Source organism: Lycorma delicatula, chromosome 5 (assembly GCF_047948215.1).
Source record: "Lycorma delicatula isolate Av1 chromosome 5, ASM4794821v1, whole genome shotgun sequence".
Taxonomy (NCBI): Eukaryota; Metazoa; Arthropoda; class Insecta; order Hemiptera; family Fulgoridae; genus Lycorma; species Lycorma delicatula.
The window spans coordinates 62,418,385-62,441,976 of record NC_134459.1 but is presented as its reverse complement, the minus strand read 5'-3'; the positions used below and the strand labels follow the sequence as shown (position 1 = coordinate 62,441,976).

Sequence of the window (23,592 nt, the reverse complement as noted above, 5' to 3'; positions counted from 1 at the left end):
TAAGTATTTGTCCCTACAGCAAAACTAAAATATTGTAAAAACAAGAACATATTTCATACTGGCCTACCTTTGTTCAGACTGTAACTCTTTGACAAGTTGAGAATTCATTTGTTGGCAATTAAGAAATTCACGTTGCATTGAATCAACATCTTCTTGTAGAAAGTCAATTAATTTTCCAAGAGGATTAGCAGCTCTTGTAAGAGATTGAATTGCACCTCTTAATCTGTCAACCTCTTTCAGTGCTGTTTCACGTTCTCGTTTTCTTCCTCCTTCCCATTCCTAAAGAAAAGTAAATGAATAAAAATACTTTTTATATTATTTTATAATTACATTAAAACATAGATATTTATAGCTCGTAATCTATTTTTATAACTTCACATTATTTATTTAAGACGTTGAAGCAATGTCTTGTTTTTATATTAATTTTGTATTGAAATTGTATATTATCTATTATGTAATACATATTCTTGGAAATAAAGCTAAGAAAATAATAATTTATGCATTTACTGTTCATAATATAATCCTTAACAAGTAATTACTCGCAATACTAGAAGTAATTACTCCTAGTGATATTAATTTTAAAAAGTATCTAAGGGGCAACAAAAAATTTGTCAATTATACACTGATGAAAAATATATGGTTCAGATAATCCAGCCTGATCCATATAGTTAGTACAAATTACAACAGACTTCTCTATTTTGATATATTTTTCATCTGACAATTATATCTTTATACTCATATGATAAGTTTTACAATCTAAAAGATAATCTTCTTTTTAAATATGTATGAATCAAATAGTAAAGAACAAAGTTGAAGTTAATATTCCTTTCTATGACATCCTACTGCCATCTGGTATTTAAAGTATTTTTTTGTATAATTTTTTCAGGTTTTATATTTGGTTAATAAATTAAATAATATTTTGTTGTTTAAGTCTGTAAACATGAAAATTGGTTCATATCAAAAATAGTTCATACTACTGTGAAGAAAGCATAGTCAGTAGTATGATTATATGCTATACTGCAAATGTGCATCATCTTCTCAATATAAACAAAGTCTGTTCAGAAAATAACCAAACATTTTTAGTTACATGCTAACAGAGATATTTAGTGGTGTGCGATTGGCAGCATTATGTTCTGCATAACCTCCTCTGTAACCACATGTTCTTGGATTGTTGATATCTCGTTTAGTTTTCATGTTATTGTTATTTGAGTGCAACATGTTTAAGAGTTGGTAATGATTTTTATAATGTGTGATTTTCAGGAGCTAAGATACAACATAAAATTTTGTGTGAAACTGGGGAAAAGTTTCACAAAAACACTTCAAATTTTGAAACAAGCTTACGGAGATGATGCTCTGGGTCATACGTAATGTTATGAATGGTTTTCATGATTTTAAAGTTTGTTAGTCAATTGAAGATGACCCTCAACCAGGAAGGCCTTCAACTTCAACTGATGACACCCATGTTCAGAAAATCAACAACCTGCTGCATGTGAATTGCCGACTGACTGTCACAGAACTTGCAGAAGAGGTTAGCATCTCAATTGGACATGCCATGAAATTTTGACTGAAAAACTGAACATCCATCAAGTTGCAGCAAAGTTTGTTCCTCATTTGATAATCAAACAGCAGAAAGAATATTAGGTGGCAACTTCTTGAACAAGCCACTGATGATGAAAAGGATCATGACAGGAGACAAAAGCTGAATTTACGGCTACAACATTAAAACAAAAGTTCAATCATCACAATGGATTGGCAAAGGATCTCCATGCCCCAAGAAAGCTTTGATCCATTGTCCAAGTGATGCTCTTTGTTTTTTCAATTTTAATGGAATTGTGCACTTTGAATGTGGCGAAACAACTCGTGGTTCCTTCACCACGACAATGCACCCACACACTTAGCTTTGTCAATTTGTCAGTTTTGCACCAAAAATTAGATGAATGTCCTTTCATAGCCTCACTACTCGACAGACCAATATTTTCTTATTTCCAAAATTAAAATCAGTGATGAAAGGAGCTGTTTTGAAACTATTGATGATATTAAATCAAATTTGTCATGGGCCTTAAAGGCCATTTCAAATGAAGCTATTCAGAACTGCTTTGTGAAGTGGAAACATTGCTGGGAGACGTGTGTGAATTGGGGAGGGGAGTACTTTGAAGAGGACTTGTCCTCTTCAAAGTACTCTGGGGCAGTAACACTGGTCAACATGATTTTTGTCTCACAAGTACCAATAGGTATACTTAATACAGTTTTAAAATGTTTGCAATTATAAATGCCTGTTTCTCGGAAACCATATTTAATCATATTTGAATTCAGGACAAAAAATACTATCAGAATCACATATTTTTCTCCCAAAGATAAAAAAAAATTCATTTTTGTTCCCCAGTGTAATCTGTAAAATTAATAATAAAGATTACAAAAATGAAGCTCATTTATTTTCTGAACAGACCTCATAGGTAAATTGTAAAATCAATTTATGTGTGAAACAATCATTCAATCTGTTAATTCTAACTATGTATAATTTTGTATAGATTTATGGGGTGTAATTTAGTTTAAGCCTCCACAAAAGACTATATTTATAAAAACAAGATAATTATGGGTGTATGTATATATACAGGATCCTGCAGAAATAACTACTTGATCTCCCACTGCTGTTGGTGGAGTGCTAATAGTACAGGGCATGTGTCGGTACACCATATTGTAATGAATGTCTTGCCATTTCAGTTATAACCAAGGCATGAAGTGGTAAGCATTGTGCTTTTGTTACTGAAACGTAGTTTAGAAATTGTGATTCTGTTATCAACATGCAGCAATTATTTTTTTTTACACTTTTGACTATGTCGACATGCTGCAGTCCGATAAGAAGACAATTCAGGCAAGGGTGTCTAATTATGAAGCTACCACTTGAGCTTTGAAGAAATGTTTCCTGGACGTTTTACTTCACAATGAGGAGACATCCCATGGCCTGCATGGTCACCTGATTTTTCAGCAAGGGTTTTTTTTTCACTGGAGACATCTAAACCCTAAAATCTTTAAACAGAAGTAAAGAACACTCAATCATTTAAAAGCTGCTATCCATCAACAAATCACTGCAATACCATTGGAAATGACTAGAAAAATAATGCAGACTTTCAGGGAGAGGTTAAAGACCTGTATAGATAGTAAAGGTCGGCATATAAACAACATAATTTTTAAAAATTAATAAAAGGTATGTGAAAATAAATGGCAAACACTATTCTTTCAGAATATATTTCATTTTTTTGTAATTTTGTTATGTCTATTTTATTTACATTTCAAATCAGGGAGTTATTTCTGCTGGACCCTGTACTTGTGTGTGTGTATATATATATATATATATATATATATATTCATAGAAATATTTTACATAAATATATATATATATATATATATATATATATATATATGTAAAATATTTCAATGAATCTTTGCAGACTATACAAGACTGCTTCATTTACATTCATACACATCATTCTCATTCATCCTCTGAAGTAATACCTTACGGTGGTTCTGGAGGCTAAACAGAAAAAGAAAACATAGATCTGCATAGAATAGGAAAATTTTAATTTATTGATGAACTTAACTGGAAATTGTTTTGTTAAGGACTAAAGTTATTAATATTATAATAAAAAATTTAACTAAATTCTAGAATAGCATTTTTCCACAAGAAAACTTCATTTCTGATTCCAGTGTCATGATGAAGATTTAAATTTGAAATCTTTCATACGATTACATTTATAACTATTTCAAAGTACTTATTATTTGCTAACAAAATAACAAGAGGTTATTATCTGCAGGTATCTAAGTACATCTAGGTCCATGTACTTTGGAAGTTTGTATTAGTGTTAGTGGATGGAAGGGAAGGAAGCTTGTTTAGAAAAAAGAAAAGACAAGGTTATCTTTGGGCAAGGAATGGTTGTTTGGGAAGTGGAGAGCAGAGTTTTGTAATTCAAGGCATGGAACAGAATTACTTAAGATATACTATTACTACATCTACCTAAGAAGTTCCTTGAACATTTTTTTGAATAATCACTGGTGAACCGATTTGTACAGAATATATTTGTGAGATGTTCCAAACCAATAATTCCAGACCATGATTTTTGTTAGATAAAATAAAAATAAGCAAATAATATACTTGTGTGCCTGTAAGCTGCACAGTGGTAAACAGTATAAATTATCATTTGAATTGCATGAAGATCTATATAATTTATTACAGGAAGTGAATTATTAGATTAAATAAATATATATTTTATTACTAAACTATATCTAAAAGCTAGACCAAATTACCCTATCACAAAAATAAAAATACTAATCTCTGAAATCAATGTACATGTAATCAAGTAAAAATCATACTGTGTGCTTCTATAACAAAATAAACATCCTATAGATGTTCATTGAATAGACGGGCTTTTTAAAAAGAATAATGTAACTCTGAATATATTACAAAGCTGACATGCAGAACTGCACAACAGTCCATGGCTGTATATACTGCGAGGTGGCAGTTATATGTTAATTAAACAGCATTATCATCTATAAAAATTAGTAGTTATGAAATTGTGAATATACTTTTACTGTGAATAAAAAAGGCAGTTTATATTATGATTTAAGAAGAAATAAATTCCTAAAGTGGAATAGATAAATGAAGACAGTGGGAATGAAGTAATGTTTAAACAGTAGATGATGAAGTGAAAGTGGTTTGGAAGTTTTCTACTGCTGCAGTAAATTTAAATTGTTATTTAAGCCTAAATAAGAATTTTGGATTTTACTTTTACTGATACATATTGAACTTTCTACATTGTAAATAGATTTTATTAAGCTTCTTGCTATGCCTTTTTCATTTCTTCAAACATTTCTACCTACTGCAGTGATATCTTTTCTTTCAATAACCTTAATATTCAAATTTCCCTAAAAAAAGTATTTCTTGATCAGTCCTTCGTATCATTAGGACTAATTTAAAAATAATGTTACAAATTATATATTAAATACAGAATGTAAAAATTCATACAATTTCTACTTTTTGTGTTGATGCCCCAGAAAGTTCAAGTTCTCGTTTTGTTTCCAAAATTTGTGCTACAAGTCGACCATGTTCTTCTCCTACTAAATCAACATTTGGTGCATCAGAAGGTACATCAGGTTTTGGTAGCTCAGCCTGAAATAATAAATCACTGTAAATATAGCCAGACAGTTTCAAGTTAACCAATCCCTATCTGTTTTATTACCTGAATCCTGTACTTACACTCATTTTGCTGCTTCTGACAAAATAATTTAAGTACAGAAAACTACTTAGAATTAATAATATGATGGCTAAAACATATTTTTTATATTATTTTACTAATATCTTCATTCATTCCATTTTTTAAATATTCTTTCTAGAAAATGTTTTTTTTTTAAATTTTGGAATAAGTATTTGCTCTTTTAATAATTTCATTAGGTAATTCCATTGAGAAATTTGAGAAGCAACACCTATATTTGCTTATGGTTACTTTTCCAGAAAATGGTGATTGTAGTTTCTTATTTTAAGTTCCTTGATTTTGAGGATGTTATCATTCCACTGACTGCATCTTTATTCTAATATCTAAACATGTTCAAAAATTGTCTCAATGTTTGAGGTAAAGCTATAAACAATTTTGTTGTAAACAGTCTTGCACACAATTTTCTATAATTCAACTTTTCAATTAAAATATCATTAAAATTAAGAACAGAATACATTAGCAGTAAATTTAAAGCAGATCTTACTAAAGAGTTCTTGTATAATAAAGACTCCTTTTTCTTAGTTTAAGCAAACAAGTAATCTATTTCAATTTTCAAAGACAGTTCCTACAAGGTTTAAAATGTTCTACATTTTCATTACCCTTGATAAACCCCCTTATTTACTGGGTAGTGCATCAGCCATCCACACTGACCTACTTAAATAGAGCTAATAGAGTGATTAATGATCTTGCCTGGATATTTTTCAGGAATTATTTTCATCAAAGAAGATACAATGACTGAAATCATTATAATTATAATATTTTCAACATATCCTGATATATTATGTAAAAGTAACCTGATATCAGCTGAGGCATTCCCTCTGGGGGTTGTATGCATCCTCAATCCATTCCCTTTTTTTATCTTTGATTCCTTCTTTCTTAGCAACAGTGACCTACTAGCACCATCTGGTGATACCTAATTGTTTGTTGGGATAATGATTCTTCCTTTGTATCCAGAGATTCTATTTCCTATTCCCAAGATTTGGGCAAAAGTGGTTGAGGTAGCAATAAGAAAGCACTAAACCTCTGACATTTTCTCAAATCATTCTTCAGTCCTGCCTTCTCAATAAAAGTTAATCTGATCTATTCTTTTGTTCTTGTTATTGTATTTAAGAAACAAATAGTTATCACCTAATGCTTACTAAAATATGTATTAGGTATAATAAAATAAGCAAATTCATCTTATAAAAAATAAACATCAAAAATAAAATTATTGTGTCTGATTGAATATACTTTTATTAAATTATAAATAAAAAATATAGAAAAAATACAATATTATTGTCTTAAACCTGTTCTACAGATGCTGCAGCTTGTGTTTCAAGTTTAACTAAATTTTCATCATCATCATCTTTGGTTGCATCTACATCCACAATTAAATTGACTGGCACTGTAGGAGACCTAATTAATCAAATTGAAAAATTTGAATGAGTATTAATAAAAATAAGAATCAAATAACAGAATCAATAATAGAATAATCCAAAGACTAAAATGTAACTCTACATAAAATGTTAGTTTAATAATGCTTATTTTCATGTCTACCTACAGTGGGGGTATATTAAGCAATCTTAAGGCATGAATATGTTCAAAAATATTATTTACTCTTAGGTTTTCAGTTGCCAAAGCTGCTATTAAAAGCAGAATTAGTTGATATTATAACTAGGATTAATCTATCTATTAATTATGTATCCAAATTTACTATGGTTAGATCTGTGACAATGATATCATTAATCAAGTTTTGAAAACCAAAGTACATTTGTGATGATGCTCATTCCAGATCTAGTTAAAAATAAGTATAATTTAGTAACTTTTGGACAACTGTAGTTAGTAATTATACTGCTTTACAAAGCACTTTATACAGCTGGTACCACTTCATGTTAAATCTCTGTGCAGCACATCACATATTGTGCACTGTATTGGAGCCAAGAACATAGGGATTTGATACCCAACCAGATCGGTTATTTTATTAACACCAACAGCTCCTCCACACTGCCCTTGCCACAATTCTATTATTGGATTATAATTAACAACACATTCTGTCCAGGTGATCTAGAGTTGAAGTACAGATTTACTTATTACACAAACAAAGAACATACTGCTTACTCTGCACCTGAATCAACAAAGCTATGTGTAAGATATATCATTTGGAATACCACCACCTTAATTAGTAATGTCACATATTTTCACATTACTAATATTAAACTTTATATTATAAAAGTATGAAAATGCATTTATATTTTATATCCTTACATACCCAGAAGGAGGCACATGACTGAACCTCCTAACACCTAATGAAATATTTCTTTAAATGCACTGACAGAGCAACCATTTTCAGTGAAAATTGTAAGTTATTTTGAAAACAACCTCTCCTCATCCAAGTATTGAGAGATTTCAATTTTTTTCTGCAAACCTAATTATATTAGCAAATCAAATTACGATTTACCTGGGCTCAGTTTAAAATAAAAAGATGACTGCTTCACTTACCCTTTCCAAAATTTTCTTCCCTGAACTTCTCCAACAAAAATTTATTTTTTATTGTAGTATAAAAAATACACAACATTTTTTTTAAACTTTATTTGGAATTGTTTTACCTGACAGGCAGTTTATATGATGGGCACTTCAGTCATTACACTTATTATATAGTCACTGAAGAAGAAACAGAGTCTTGCAGGTTCAGAGCTGTACCCACAGAGCCAATATTCTGTTGAGTTTATACTGAAGAAAGGATCAAACATAACAAAAAGGAGTGTGTGTGAGAAGGGATACAATAGAAAAGATCACGACAGATCTATAGGCATATTAATAATAAACTGATAAAACACTAACTGATAATATGCTGATAAAGATCATTAATATAAGTTATCATAATAAATTAATAAATAATTTATTAATATAATTTATTATTCTTTAATAAATTATCATAACAATTATTTTTAATAATAATATCTTTGAGAAAATAAATATGATTAAAAAAATAAATAAATAAATAAAGTGATGCATTAAAATCAAAATTATTGAATTAGGCTGTAAATTCTATCCAAATTATGATACTTATAAGATCTGAATAAAGATGCTTTAATTAATTACATACCTTGTATCTTCTACAACTTCAACATGACCTCTGTCACGAACTCTAGGAGCACCAGGTCGTGCACTTGGAGGTCTTGCTGCAGTACGAGGCCTTGAAACTAAAGGTGGAGATGCTTTAACAGCAGTTTGACTAAAACATAAAATTAAAATCACACAGACTGATAACATTTTGATGTAAAACTGCAATGGTAATTTATTTTTATTCCTTCATTAAAAAATATGCATGTACAGTAAAACCACCATTGAAAAATAGTCATTGTGATTTGTAAATTACAGCAGTGTAATAGATAAAAATGCAGTACTGAACATATCATAAAACTGTACAAATGATTTATTAAAAATATTATTATTAGCTAATAATTTGTGTGTGATGCAAATCTGTGAAACAGACTTACCTATATACCATGCAATATAATTCTGGAAATATCACTAGAATTTATTCTTCCAGAATTAATATTAAAATTAAAAATGAGAACAATATTCATAAATTATTATACTAAAACTAAAATAAGAAATTAAAAAAAATAATAATGAATAATGCGTTTTCTTATAAAACTGGTTACTGGTAGTGAAGTCCAACTGCACGCATTATTAAACAACACTAAAATTTGTTCATTAATTTTTAAAATATAGCATTCACTCATCTGAGTTTACATGATGATCTTTTATTTATGATCTTTATTTACATTCTGAAAAAGTATTTATCTTTAAGATTTACTTAATTTATTCTTTTTAAATTTGACTTGTATCACTACTGTACTCAAGGAAACTGTCATGATAAACTTTTTCACAGTTGTGAATAGATTTTATGTTTGTTTTTACAAATATAAGATGCTTTTTTTTGTTAACCTTTTAACTTCTTTATGGCAGTTAAACATTTAACTTTACAAAAGGAAGAATAAACTAAACTGAATTAACAACAGGTACTCCAAACAGTATTAAAGATAGACTCCAATTAACGAAAAAAAAAAAAAAATTGAACTGAATGCGACATGCCATCTATTAGATAATATAATCAAATTGTGCTTAGTACCATGTTTAAACAATCACAAATGATTAAATTATTCATATAAAGAGAAATATTAAGGTATATTCTGTGTAATGGTATTCTGTGTAAGTATAGAAAGTGTAAAAATGAAAATTCTGGTATAAGCTAACTTCTAATGCTCAGATAAGATCTATCATCACACAACTTAAGATAGAGTATACAACAATTACATTCATATATCATAAAGAAAATCATAAAGATTCTGTTAACATAAAGAAATTAACTGGTCACTTCATACTAGCTTATACTCTTTATGCTCATACTTAGACCATAGAATCATTGTTTTCAGGAAGCGCAAATTCTTTACTAATAGTAAACTTAACAACTGACCAATTTCCTGCACCTAAAAAAAGCAGAAGCAGTCTTTCCCAAAAGGATATAAGGTGGGAGAAATTTCACTGCATAATTTATCAGATGAAGGCTGGTTTGTACAAAAGCATAAGAGTAATGCACTGATAACATTTACCAATAGATGTAATACACAGAGTGGCTGGAAAGTCACCATACCCCTTAAAGTTAGAACTAAAAATTTGTATTGAGTTATAGAAGAAAAATGCGATATAATAATAAATTATTTTTTTTACTCACTTGATACATTGTATTAATTTTAATGGTCAAGTGAGTCTGTGTGTTCTCCCTCATGTTGCAAGCACAATTCTATATGTCACCATGTCCTCTGTGACATATGACAGAGAATGTCTAGTGTTACATTACAGAAGGGGTCTCTCACAGTAATATGCAATTCTTCATTTGTGGTGTAGCAATATGCAGATATGTATGCCTTGATAATTCTCCATAATTAATTGTCTGGTGTGGTGAGATCAGGACTTCGTGATGGCCATGATAAGGGAGCTGGTGACGCTGGAGAATCGTGGCCAATCCAACGACTTGGAAAGTTTACATTCATAAGCGCAGACTGGTAGAACAAAATGTGCAGATGCTCCATCCTACTGCAACTATACTCGTTCCATGAGATCCTTCTCTTGAAGCTGTGGTATTAACCATGCCTCAATCTCCAAATATGTCTGTGCATTCACTGGCTCATCAAAAAAATAAGGACCAAACAAATGACAAGCTGTCATTCCAGCCCATACCATGATGTGTGGTGGATTTTTTCCCAAATCTGTCGTGTAATAAGGGTTTTCTTTTACTCAAAATAACACATTTCTGACACGTGAACTAAGATAGATCACACATTCATCAATAAACTGCACTGAACATTGAACAAAATGGCCAAACTTCAAGTTCTTTATCACATTATCTTGCAGTGTTCATGGTATATAATGTTCAGCTGACCGTTTATGTGTTGATTTCATTGGCGATTGTTCAATGGAAACTGCAGTACATGTTTCTAACCACGTTAACTTTCATCCACTCCATGGCCTATCTTTAACACTGCCTTATTCAAATGCAAATTTTTTCCAAATCAACATTGATACTTTTCGTGATGGCAGCTTATTAAATGCCTATTATGCCTTATTAAATGAAACTTATCACTAAATTAGCTGCATTGCCTAATTCGTACATTGTCGTTCATGAACACATACACTTGTCATTCACTGCTCCTTGATGCTGAAGCTACTCGTGTCAGCCATTTTAGTACAACTGTCTTTTAATCACAGTGTATGACATTGTAAAAAACTGTCACCAACTGACTCAAATGAAAATACTGTATGTTCTTAACACATATCCTAACTCATATTTTTTGTTAACTTTAGGGGTACAGTGACTTCCTGGTCACACTACACATAGTAAATCTAGACAAGTTATTGAGTATACAACCAGTTTTTTCCTCCTTAGAAGTACATTCTGCCATTGTTACTGAATCAACAGTCACAAAGAAATAATGAACTCAAAATTAAAAGTACACATTAAATATACTTAACTAGCAGAATAGTTTTAATGGATTCAATTTTAATGATGTGCTGATTACTTCCATAAAATCATGATACAACAGAATAAATTTCATTACTTTAATAAGGCAACACATACTTTCTTTAGACAGTAAAGTTTTTGTAACACAAATAAAAATAATTGTAATTTAATCTCACAAAAAAAAAAAAAAATACAAAAAATTACAAATATTGAAGGGCTTTCTACATAGTACCATAATCAGGAGAACAATTAAAGTGGTGGCAACACTTATGAAGAAGCTATGTAATAGTTCTTCAAAGAGCTTCTAATAGCACAGGTGTAATTCCATATTATTTAAAAAAGAATCTTTTCTAAGTTCAACTAAATTTTTCATAAAAATCAATTAACAATAAAACTAAGTAAAACAGTACCTTATGTTTATCAGTTGTCAAATGTTTTCATAACTTATGTCTGAAATATAAAGGTATGAAATTTTAATTTGAAACACTATAATTTGCTGGTTTTACTGGTATGGCTTGATTATCTAACTTGGTCTGACTGTTAATAAACACAAATGTTTTCTTAGATTGTTTTCCTGATAAAGACATGAAACTGAAAATGACTAAGTATTTATATTTTTATATACAGCTGATAAAAACTAATTCATATTTACATTTAACTGATGCTAATAACAGATTGAAACCATATTAAATAAAAGTTTAAAATTGTGGAAATATTTGATGACATTAAACTGAGACTGTCCTAAATAATAAAAAAAATTTGGTGATTTTTTTTTTTGAAAGAATTTGGCTCAAATTAAATAAAGGTGTATTTCAGCGCATCCTCAGTCAGAAAGTATATTGGTACTTTTCTGTAGATGCTTGAATAATTGTTCTCAGATAACACAAGTATAAGCAACTCAAAATATTATCCCTGTAAATCACAGCATAAACATTAACTTTAGCAACATCTTGTATGAGATGATAATGAAAGAGCCCCAACTTATTTTATAAATCATCCATGACAAAACTCATTCAATTAGACAGTTGAGTTTACAAAGATAATGAGAGGAGTGTGAGCATTTAACAATCCAGATGAAACTGATAAATTTTTACCTATGATGTCTATAATTTTAAATTGTGGAACTGCTCTTTGCAAAAATCTAGGATAATTAAGACAGCAAATTCAAAATATTGTCATAATTTTGCAAACCTTTGGGATTAAAAATTAATTAATTTTAATCTGATTAAAATCAGAATAATATTTACTTCAACAAGGTAATATTTACTTCAGCAAGATTTTATGTAAGCCCTCAAGAGGGACTTTAATAATAAAAGAATATTTTTATTAAAAACAAATAAATTTTTCTCTGTAGAGATATTTAAATAAAATGCAATATACAAATGTTTAAGAACTCTTCAGGAGTTGAAAGAAACATCACTCTAAAAATCACAGTCATGGATAGATACCTAAAGCAATGTATAATTGACAGTTTCACTGAGCAACTGTATATTGTAATTAATGATAGCTGTCTTGAAAATGTTGTGTTCACAAAGTAAATTTAACAAACTAATTGGAATGCATTTTTTAGTTTCCATTTCTCAATTTATTTATCTTTCTTTGTGTGACTATAAAATGAATGTGAATCCTGGACTTAAAATGTAAAAAGTGAATATATTTTGTCACATTCTGTGGATAATTAGAACATTTCACAGCTAGAGGTAATTATTTACACATATTAGTAATAGCATTTCTCATACTTTAACCATACCTTTGGTTTGATGTAGAAGAACCAAGAACTTGAACTTCACTAGGAGTTGAGTTTGATATAGTTTCAGGGACAGTTGCCTGGCTCATGTTCCCTTTATTCTCAGCCCCAACATCTGAATCTGATATCCTCCCTATAAAAAACTTACTTAAATTAATAATTAGAAAACAATCTAAATAAATTTATTAAGATATCTGGACAAATTTTTTGTGGTTTTGACTACACAGCACTGGTACTTTTACAAAACTATACACTATTTACTTATTTACTTAGAGCAGCCTACAAAGTCACAAAATTTAAGAATTTTTGAAGTGTACAAAATGTCTGGATATCTTTCTGTTTATGAAACCAGATTAATTTGGTAAAAGAGTTGATATATTTTTAAGCAATACATGGTGCTACATTTTTGCAGTATGAAATATCATTTTAATACTCCTCTTTACCAATATTCCTAAAGCTCTTTGTTCTTAAAAAAGATACTAAATCAATTTTGTTTTCATGTGTATAGTACTGCTTTGCCTACAAGAATCTGTTAACACAACTTAGACAACCATTCACTATCTTACATATTTTTCTCTAAGGATAATTTTTTTTCTACGCGCACAACGAAGTGTCATCATCAGTGCCTAGAGACAATATTCCTATAGTTAACAGTTAACCTTAACAACACCAAACTTAAAAATGAGAAGTTATAAAAAATAAAATCAACAATTAAAAGCATTGAAAATTTAGCTTAAAAAAAAAAGAATTACCATCTGACATATGACAAACGGCATACAATATGAAAACACATTGTAGTAATAATCAAATTCAGAATACAGATACATGATCTTAAGAAATAGCAAGACATTTGATAACATCCTCATATTGTTCCCTAAAATATTTTGAATGTAGGCCCCTGATTTAAATTTATGACGCAATGTCGCATAACAGACACAGTCCACAAGGAAGTGGTGTATCGTTAGTTGGCAGTCACAGCAAACACAAACAGGTGATCAGTCTCAGTCATGAAATATCAGTGAGTGAGCCTAGTGTCCTATTTGGAAACGGCAAATAATAAACTCCTCTCGATGGTAATTCCTATATGAGGAGCTCGATGTGACAGTGTTCTAACTGGATGAAGTTTATTTCTGACGGTAGAATTCCATTTACTTTGCCACTCATCATGAACCAACCTCTTCAAAAAACAGACGAGGTCATCAGAAACAATGTAATTAGTGAAAGAAGGCTGCAAACAAGCCTCTTTTGCCACACCATCAGCGTGCTCATTGTCTGAGATTCCAATATGGCTGGAGATCCAATAGAAGCTCACAGTTGTTACCCTTCGTCATTTCAGAAATAATAGACTGTATATCACAGGCATTAGGGTGTCTCAAGTACATGACACTAATTGCCTGCAAGGCACTCATGGGATCTGAACACATAAATACATGTCAAAATTTTGGGTTAATTATGTTTAGGGTCTTATTGATAGGATCCAGCTACATGACGAAAACACTGACAATGATGGGAAGGCCAAACATATTCTCTCCAAAATATCATTTCAGGCAAAACTTTTAATTTGGTTTTACTACTTATAAAATTTCTCCACTGATCATTTATTTTGTGTTGTCTTTAAATATCTTCATTTAATAATATTTTGTGTAATTCGTTCCGCCTCTGTGATGGAAAAACAACTCGTGATTGTTTTATTTGATTTTTGATTATAGTTATCTGTACTATCCTTAAGGATTTGTTTTACTTGATATTTTCTGCCTTATTATTATCTACTTAATTTGGCTATTTTACTCATAAAACTGTGCAAATTATTTTATACAGTTATTACATATGTATCTATAAAAAAATATGTAATATAATAAATGTTTAAATAATAACTATATTAACATAACTGTAATTTCTTCCAAAGAATAATTTCTGTACTATTTAAAAGTGTGATTTATAATCTTAAAATTTTACTGTGTTATCACATTTAATCATGCTGTTCAACAAAATGTTTATAGGTTATAAAGTTTATCATTTAGATTTTCAAAATATTCAAATGATTTGGTTTTTTGCAATGTTAAGGATAAATATAACATTTAAATTTTTGTAAAGATATATTAAAATACATTCCATGGTGATTTTTTTTTATAATTCTCCTTATAGTTTAAATTATTTTATATCATTACTATAAGAGAATGTAATCAGTCTCAAAGCTCCTAACGTAATTTTTATCAGTAATTAGATGTTTTTGTTTGTGCTGAAATTATCTATTAACTATGATATTTTGATCAAATTATTATTTAAAGCAATATCTAGTTTGTCAATACCTTGATTGTTGCATTCTCAACTAAAATTATCATGGATATGGTTGTGGCAGTTTTATTCCACCTCATGTAGACTGCAATTTATTTAAATTGTCATGTAGACTGCATGTCTACATGACAATTTAAATATAACCAATCTCTTGATCTTAGAAATGCTCTACTAGATATCTATATGCTTTTCTCAGATATTTTGATTTTCCTCAATATAAGAAATCTAACTAGGGACACAAACTGAAATAACATAACTAATGCTGATCTCAGCTTTAATTGGGATAGCTGATAATTATCTCTGCTTTTGCTGAGATACCTGATGATTAACCAGTGAGATGACTAATCGTTAATCTTAAAAATTACAAAGTAATCTCAAAAATTACAATCTTAATGTTTATCATGTGATTACTTAATTCTGTCTACCATGAATAATTTTTAGCTCTATATAGAGTAGCATTCTAACACAATTTTTCTTATTGTTTTATCACAATGTGAGTAAACAGTTATGGTGGAAGTATAGAGCAATTCAAAGAAATGGAGTTAGATTCCAGTTATATAGGTAGTTTAATACATGTCTATATATCCGAACTTTAAACATCTCCACTTGAGCATTTTTTGTAACGATACAAAAAAAGTTTTTTAAAAAACCAATGGAAAACAAAGTATTTTAGAAATACAAAAGAAAACTACACAAAGTAGCTGCTTGTGAACCTGTAACTATACTGCATATCATTAAATACAATATTAATGAATAAATTATTACCCTTTTAAAAAATTAATTTCTATATGTCACATACTTATACTGTATTTAATCATCCTCATTTTAAATTAGTGCTTATATGGAAAGAAAATATGTGGTTGGTAGTAATATTTTTTTAATGTCAAAGTAAGGTATCTAACAAACAAAAATATTTAAAACAATTTTACAGGTTGATTGATTCACTATTTTTCTGGAGTTTGATAAGATTTTACCTTACTACTCAATTTTTTAAGAATATAGAGCACTCAACACTTTGCATGCCTTAATGTTACACTGGAAGAGATTTTACGAAAAAATACCAGAAACTTAACAGTTTCCTGTTCCTGTACGTTTTAATAAATTCCTTTGTAATACAGTTGATTCTGGTTAATAGGAATACCAGTTATTCGGGGTGGCTGTTTAATTGGGGCATTTTTGTTAAAACAGAAACATATTGGTACAATTCATATAAAATTACGCCAGTTTAAACTCGTCCAATTTGCCGCTTGTAAGGCCCACTAGCTCGTTCGTTTCTTTCTTTTACATCTAAAATATCACAATTTTATTAGTGATTTAAACTGCTTGACTGTTGTTGAATGCTGTGTTGAGGGAAGTAACTTCCTTCTAGCATTGGTCTGCACAGTAAGTAATGCTTGGTGATACAGATGACATCATGCAGTTATGACGAAGCAAATGTTCCTATTTTCTTCATTGCAAGTCTGTTGGTCATTGTGTATGGTGCTGTTGTTATCATTTTTCCATACTTATTTTTAATCATGGGTCTTTCTGGTATAAAAAAAAAAATTGCGTTATGTTGCTAAAAAAAAAATTCAATGGATCAAATTAATGTGGTTTGTTGCACGAATTTGTCTGGCAGTGACAAATTAAAACTTCTTGTTATTAGTAAAGCAGATAAACCACAATGTTTTAATGGATTAGAATGTACAGTTTACCTGTGCAATACTATTTCAATAAAAAACCTGAATGATGAGTCTAATTTTTCGTGATTGGCTGAGTGCTTGGGACAACAAGTTATAAAAAAAATCAAGAAAGATTTACCTGTTTATTGATAACTATGCTGCCCATCCTAATCTAGATTTACAAAACATTCAAATTGCGTTTCTGCCACTGAATATGAGTTTAATTCAACATAACACTTGACATGGGAATAATAAAAAAATTTTAATTTATTTACCTAAGTAAACTAATAAGTTACATTTTATGAGAAATTAAAGGAAATATGTTGACTCCTTGGCTATGATTAAAGATGTTAGCATGGGTAAATTTGTTATCGGTAATTCAGTTCATAGCCGATAGTTGGGATGAAGTTGAAAGTAGCACTATCAGAAATTGCTTTGTCAAAAGTGGTTTAAAAGTTAATGCTATTGATGATACTGAAACAACCAATGCTGATGGCCACGATTATGTTTTTTTGCAGCACCAGGTTCAAAATTTTGAAGAGTTTTCAAATGTAAATAAAAAAATAAAGTGCTATGATAAGAATTAAACTGGTGATGAAGAAATAATTAAAAACATTATTGGTACTCAACAACTGGATGAGATTGAAGAAGATAACCCAATGTCAAACGCGTCTACACAACATGCAAAAAAATTCATCGATGGACTTCAGCATTATTTAATACAAGAAGGCAGTGAAGGAAGCTCGCTGGAAGAACTATGAGTCTGTGTGAAATTTATAAAACGCCAAGTATTAAAAGGAAGATGACAAAATAAAATAATTTTTACAAAACGTTTAAACAAGTAAGAGATATTAAAGTATTTTTTTATTTTACTATTCATAAATAGCAATCATTACTGTACTTGTATTGTAACTCTATTTGTTTATCAATCACTTTGTTTTTTTTTTTTTACTTGTAAGATTACAAAAACTATTCAATAATGCATTGGGACAGAACCGTTTTTAAATGTAATAGGCCTATTTTTATATGTAGCTATGTGATGTAAAAGGATAGTAAATAATGTATTGTATTTTTTTATTAGACACTTATTGTACGATATAGGGCCACTTAGCCCCGGTCCCAAAGTGGTCCGATTATCTGGAATCTACTGTATTACATGTCTGAAATTGTTTATATGTCATCCAATTACAGTTGCAGTATATATAAATACCATAGAGAGTGTTAGGGAACAAATTCAACAGAAAGAAAGATTTATTCAATCACAGAAAGAGTTAGTTTGTTAATTTTGTAACGTTATAGCTCAAACAGGGCTACTGGTGATGTGATTTTGGACAAATTACATGAAGAATATATATGAGGATGTAATGATGGGAGACTGTGAAATTGATGTAAATGATGATGAAAATACTTTTTAAACAAAATTTCAAATTATTACTGAATATTACCAAATTATTTTTCAATTTACCAAATAGTGTACTTTTTATTTTCTTACCTACTAATGTGCATCTCTAGCACAATTTAATGTGAATTAAATAAATTTAAAAATAGGTTTTATAATTTAATTTTGGTATCATGCTTCAAATTACTTTTTATAGTTATTAATAAGGCTCTGAAGTATGCTAAAACCACAGCCTGCGATTTGTGAAGATCCTTTAATTAAATATCTGGTACTACTCAGTGTTTAACATAAGATTATCAAATTTTGGTTTACCAAACAGAAAAAAACTGTTTTAACCAGTATCTCTGAGTTTCTAGAATATAAAGAGTGTTTCTAAATTAGTGGGCTGGCTATACTTTTTTGGATTCTACTTGTAAAGCTAAACAAAAAATATCCTTAGGAAAAATGAAATTTCTCCTTTGTTCTCCCCCATCTGTCATTGTATTTTTTTATATAAAAATTTATATCTCAAGTTTGGATAGATGAATCACATGAATATTTGGTAAATGTCTTGGTAATATTTTAAAATTGGCAAAAAATCTGGATTTAAATACCTTCATAAATTACAAGCAGCCAAACTTATTTTTCAATCCGTTATATCACCATAAATATTAATTTTATCAAAATGTAGGTTATTTGTTAAAATATTAAGCATTTTATTTTGAAAAAAAGACATTTTACTTTTTAAAGTCGATTAACAAATAGTAAAGTTATAGAGAAAATTGATGTTGTAATTTTGTGTCATAATTATTAGGTCTATTATTGTGAGAAAATTATTACTTTTGATACTAATTTACAATACTAGAATTAGCAATAACTAAAAAAAAATATATTGAATGTGATGTAAAATGGAGGACATGAAAACAGACATAAAATTACAAAATCAATCTCCTGCCATAACTCTGCTATTTGTTAACTGATTTAAAAAAATAAAATGTCATTTTGTTCAAAATAAAAGGCTTAATATTTTAGCAAAATAACATAAATTTTGATAAAACTAATATTTATGAAGATATAACAGATTGAAAAATAAACATGGCCGTCATTTTGTAATTTGCAAAGGTATTTAAGTTCTCATTTTTTTGCCAATTTTAAAACTTTGTTACCGAAACAATTTTAAAACTAATATTGCCAATTTTAAAACTGTGATTCATCTATCCGAACTTGAGATAAAACTTTTTATATAAAAATAACAAAATTGCGATTTTAGAATTTTTCTACAGCTTACAGCAGTGATTCCTAAACTGAGCACTGTGGTGCCCCAGGGAGCTACAGCCTTTTCACAGGGGTGCTGTGAAATATTGTAAAAGCTTCATAATTATTTGAACCAAAACATTTATAATAATTTAATGTTAATAAAGTAAAAAAAAAATGAAGATAAAGTTTTATTTATTTTTATCACTTACTTATGAGCAGTCATACTTTTACTTAGGATAGGGCACATGGAAAAACTTTAATTGAAAAAGGGCGCAGCAACTTGGAAATGTTTGGGAACAACTGGCTTATTGTATTTTCAGTTATTTTTGTAGTAACATAAAGGTTAAACAATGCTCTGTTTTTATCAAATATTCAATACACTACAAAATGCAATAAATATGTACTAATTGTATGTTATAAAAAATAAGCTAAACCATTTTAAAATCACTCAATTGAGCTGGAACCAGTTTTTAAAGATAATTTGATAAATAATGTTATAATACGCTGTCAACCCATTTTTGTTTTAAAAACTGACATAAAAAAAGTTAACAAAATAGCAACTTTTTTCTTTCTGCTTCAACAGTAAAGTAAGGGTGATAAATAAAAATTATTTCATTATGTAGACATAGTTGAAAATTGTCTTAATACTTTTCTACATAATCTTTCTTTTTTAAAAAAATACTGTGTAACTCAGGCATAATGGGTGGATATTTAATAATATCATAGACTAAAAAAAGAAGTACTTCCTTCTTAATGATGTTAATATTCACCTTTTAAAAAACTAATAAATTAAAAATATACTTACTGGCTGATGAATTCCTTCTATGTCCAGGATGTGCAGATGATGGTCTTTTTACTTTAGCTTCTTTTTCAATTTCTTGAATTTCCTGTTTATTCTCTTCCAAATCTTTATCTTTTTCTTTTTCATGTTCTTTTTTATTTTTTTCATTATTCCCACTACTTTCACTAACTGGTATCTCAGGTTTTTCTTCGTTATTCAAAGGTTCTTTAACTTCTTTTGTATCATTACTGCTGCTACTTCTTTTACTCTTTATATCTAAGCTAATTTCATTTTGTGTGTTACTGTTTTGTATTTTCTCTTTTTCTACATTTGTTAATGAAGGTACAGGTGTATCAATTTCTTTACTTGGCTGTTGTGTACTTTCTTTTTGTGATGGTTGATCCTTTACTACTTCATCACTAACTATTTCTGAATTAGTAACAGGTTCTACTTTTTTAGATGTTTCCTTCAACGGCCTTAAAAACAATAAAATTTTAAGGCAAATTAATGTGCCTAGTTATAAACACATATTTGCATAGCACACACACAAAATGATGTTTTATTACAGCATTATAGCAGCAACATGGTTGTTAAAACAATAAATCTATTATGATGAATGACGATAAGCATCAAATAGAGAAGCTTACTGGTGAAGGAAATTGGGCAATGTGGAAAATTATTATGAAAACTATTTTAGAATGTTGTGCAGTTTTCAAATGTAGTTTGTGGTACATTTATAAACTCTGAAACAGGTACTAAAGATTATACATGAAAGCAAACTTGATAGATGGAAAAAGGCAAATGCAAAAGCGAACAAACACATCTTGTCTCTTGATACATGAAGCATCTCTTGATGCTAAGAGATTATTTGTTACACAATTGATCTTTTTTTGTTTGAGATTGTTTGTTTTATTATCTCTTGATCTTGTATTGCCATTACTCTGCAAAAGATGTCTGGGATAAGTTTAATCAAGCTTATGATGTTCAATCTACTGAAAGTACATATTTATTGCAGAATATCCAATGGGAATCAGCAGGTGGTGAACACAATCATTTAGCCAAATTCAATGGTATACAGACAAAAATGTTGTTACTTGGTAATCCAATTGATGAAAATGGTTAGTGTGCTTCTTTACTGCAAACTCTACCAAAAAATTTTGTGTACATTTATGTCATTTAGCACAACTTACCTCAAGCAAAAAAAAGTGGGAGAAATTACAAAAGAAATGTTTGTACTATGAACTTCGATTGACAAATAGAAACAGATGTCGCTACAGTGATGATATCAAAATTCAAATCCAGAAAGTATACAGATTAAAAAATGAGGAAAGTTGAAGGTTAATCAACATTGATCTTTCCATAAAAGGTTTTGAAAAAATTATCAAAAGCAATGTTTCTCATGTGGAAAAGTTGGACATTTGTCACATGATTGTAAGATTAGTATATTTTGTTTCAGATATAAAAAGAAGAGTCATCAATCTCAATTCTTTGTCCTAATCAGGATGGAAATAAAGATTATACTATGATCTGCTGAAAATCTAACAGAAGGAAATATAAAAACCATACTGAGAGATATGTACAAGTTTATTGATTATGATTTTGTGTATCATTGAATTGTTCCAGTTGACACTGAAAAACTGAACTGTGAAGAGTGGTATATTGATAGTGGTCCATGCACCATGTAAAAAATCATCATGACTGATATGATAACTTTGAACCTTTTTAAGTGTCAAAACAAATGGATAGTGCTTGTCAAAAAGTTAAATTAGAAGCTCTTGGTACTAATAAATGTTAAAACATTTAATGGTCAAGACTGGTCTGACTGATATTTTGAAGATGTGTGGTACTGCCCAAATGAAATTTGCAATCTGTTCTAAGTTAAAAAGGCTGGGCAGAATGGAATTGAGCAATCAATTTGGAATAATGGAAAATCATAGATTTTCCATAGAAATGGAGTATTCATTGCTATAGCTATTTCTAATTATGATAATGAACTTTATTGCTTGGCAGTAAGAGTTACTCATCTAAAAAAATTTATGCTATTTCTGAGACTAGAGATACCCTACAAAGTTGGCATGAACAATTTGGTCATCAAAATAAATGACATACAGATATTTTTGAAGGATTATGGAATACAAATACAAATATATAATACATTTTGTGAAACATGAATACTTACTTGGTAAACATCAACTCAGTTTTGGCGAAAGAATTGAAAAATCTACTAAACAAGAAGAATTGATTTTTGCTGATATCTGTGGCCCAATGGAGGAGAATAATTTCAATCACAATTTTTTTTTTTGTTTTTAAAGATGATTATTTCAGTTTCAGAGTTACGTATCTATTATGTAAAAATAATGAAGTGAAAGAAAAATTAAAAAATCTCATTGAATTACTGAATACACAAAATTAATTGATGATAAAAGAATTATGTACAGATAGAGGAAGAAAATTTGATAAGGATGTAAGAATGTATGCTCACACTATTGGATTAAACATTCAATTTTACAGTTCCCTACACTCCATAACAAAAAGGAGTTACTGAATGCTAAAAGAGGATTATCTGAGGTATCTGCAGATAGACAAATAGCAGTGGAATATATACAGGCTGAAGATCAATTAACAGATATTTTCACTATCATCAAATAAATTAGATTGTACGAAAAATTTGATTTAATGTAGTTATCACTACATTATCTTTTGATGGTAATTATATTTACATATGAATATTTCAGGAGATTGATATGGATGTATGTATGGATATTCATACTTATATATTAAATTACGCACCATTAAAAAATATCAATTAGTAATCTAATACAACTTATTCACATAGATGCTCTCTATTGTTGTTATGTTGTCATTATTAGATGTTTTCTATGTTTTGTTTCTCAGTTAATAATACATACTAAAATTAATTAGATGTTTTATTACAACAAAATACATACAGAATGAATAATTTTACTCCACACATAATTTATGCCAAGAATTTCAGTGTATCTTCATTTTACCACTGGAATAAAAAACTTAATTTTTTTTTACTCATTTATTCTACACTAAGGCATTTCTGAATCTAAACATTTTATCGTATTTTCAGTACAACATATCCTGAAATTATAAAATATAAATAATTATAATATTATATTTCTTTGTAAGTCTGTAGAGATAAACTCAATGTAGAGATAAATTATGAGATTAT

General features: G+C 29.2%; 1 protein-coding gene across 1 annotated transcript in view; it reads right to left on the bottom strand.

Annotated features, from left to right (window-relative positions):
• IFT54 (intraflagellar transport 54) overlaps nucleotides 1–23,592 on the bottom strand; it is a 49,924-nt gene that overhangs the window by 7,345 nt on the left and 18,987 nt on the right. The window contains exons 6-11 of the mRNA XM_075366250.1: nucleotides 20,418–20,869; nucleotides 13,025–13,154; nucleotides 8,353–8,481; nucleotides 6,554–6,662; nucleotides 5,021–5,164; nucleotides 68–279 (exon numbers count right to left, since the gene is read on the bottom strand). Coding sequence (XP_075222365.1) covers nucleotides 68–279; nucleotides 5,021–5,164; nucleotides 6,554–6,662; nucleotides 8,353–8,481; nucleotides 13,025–13,154; nucleotides 20,418–20,869 — 1,176 coding nt within the window. The remainder of the gene's footprint in view (nucleotides 1–67; nucleotides 280–5,020; nucleotides 5,165–6,553; nucleotides 6,663–8,352; nucleotides 8,482–13,024; nucleotides 13,155–20,417; nucleotides 20,870–23,592) is intronic.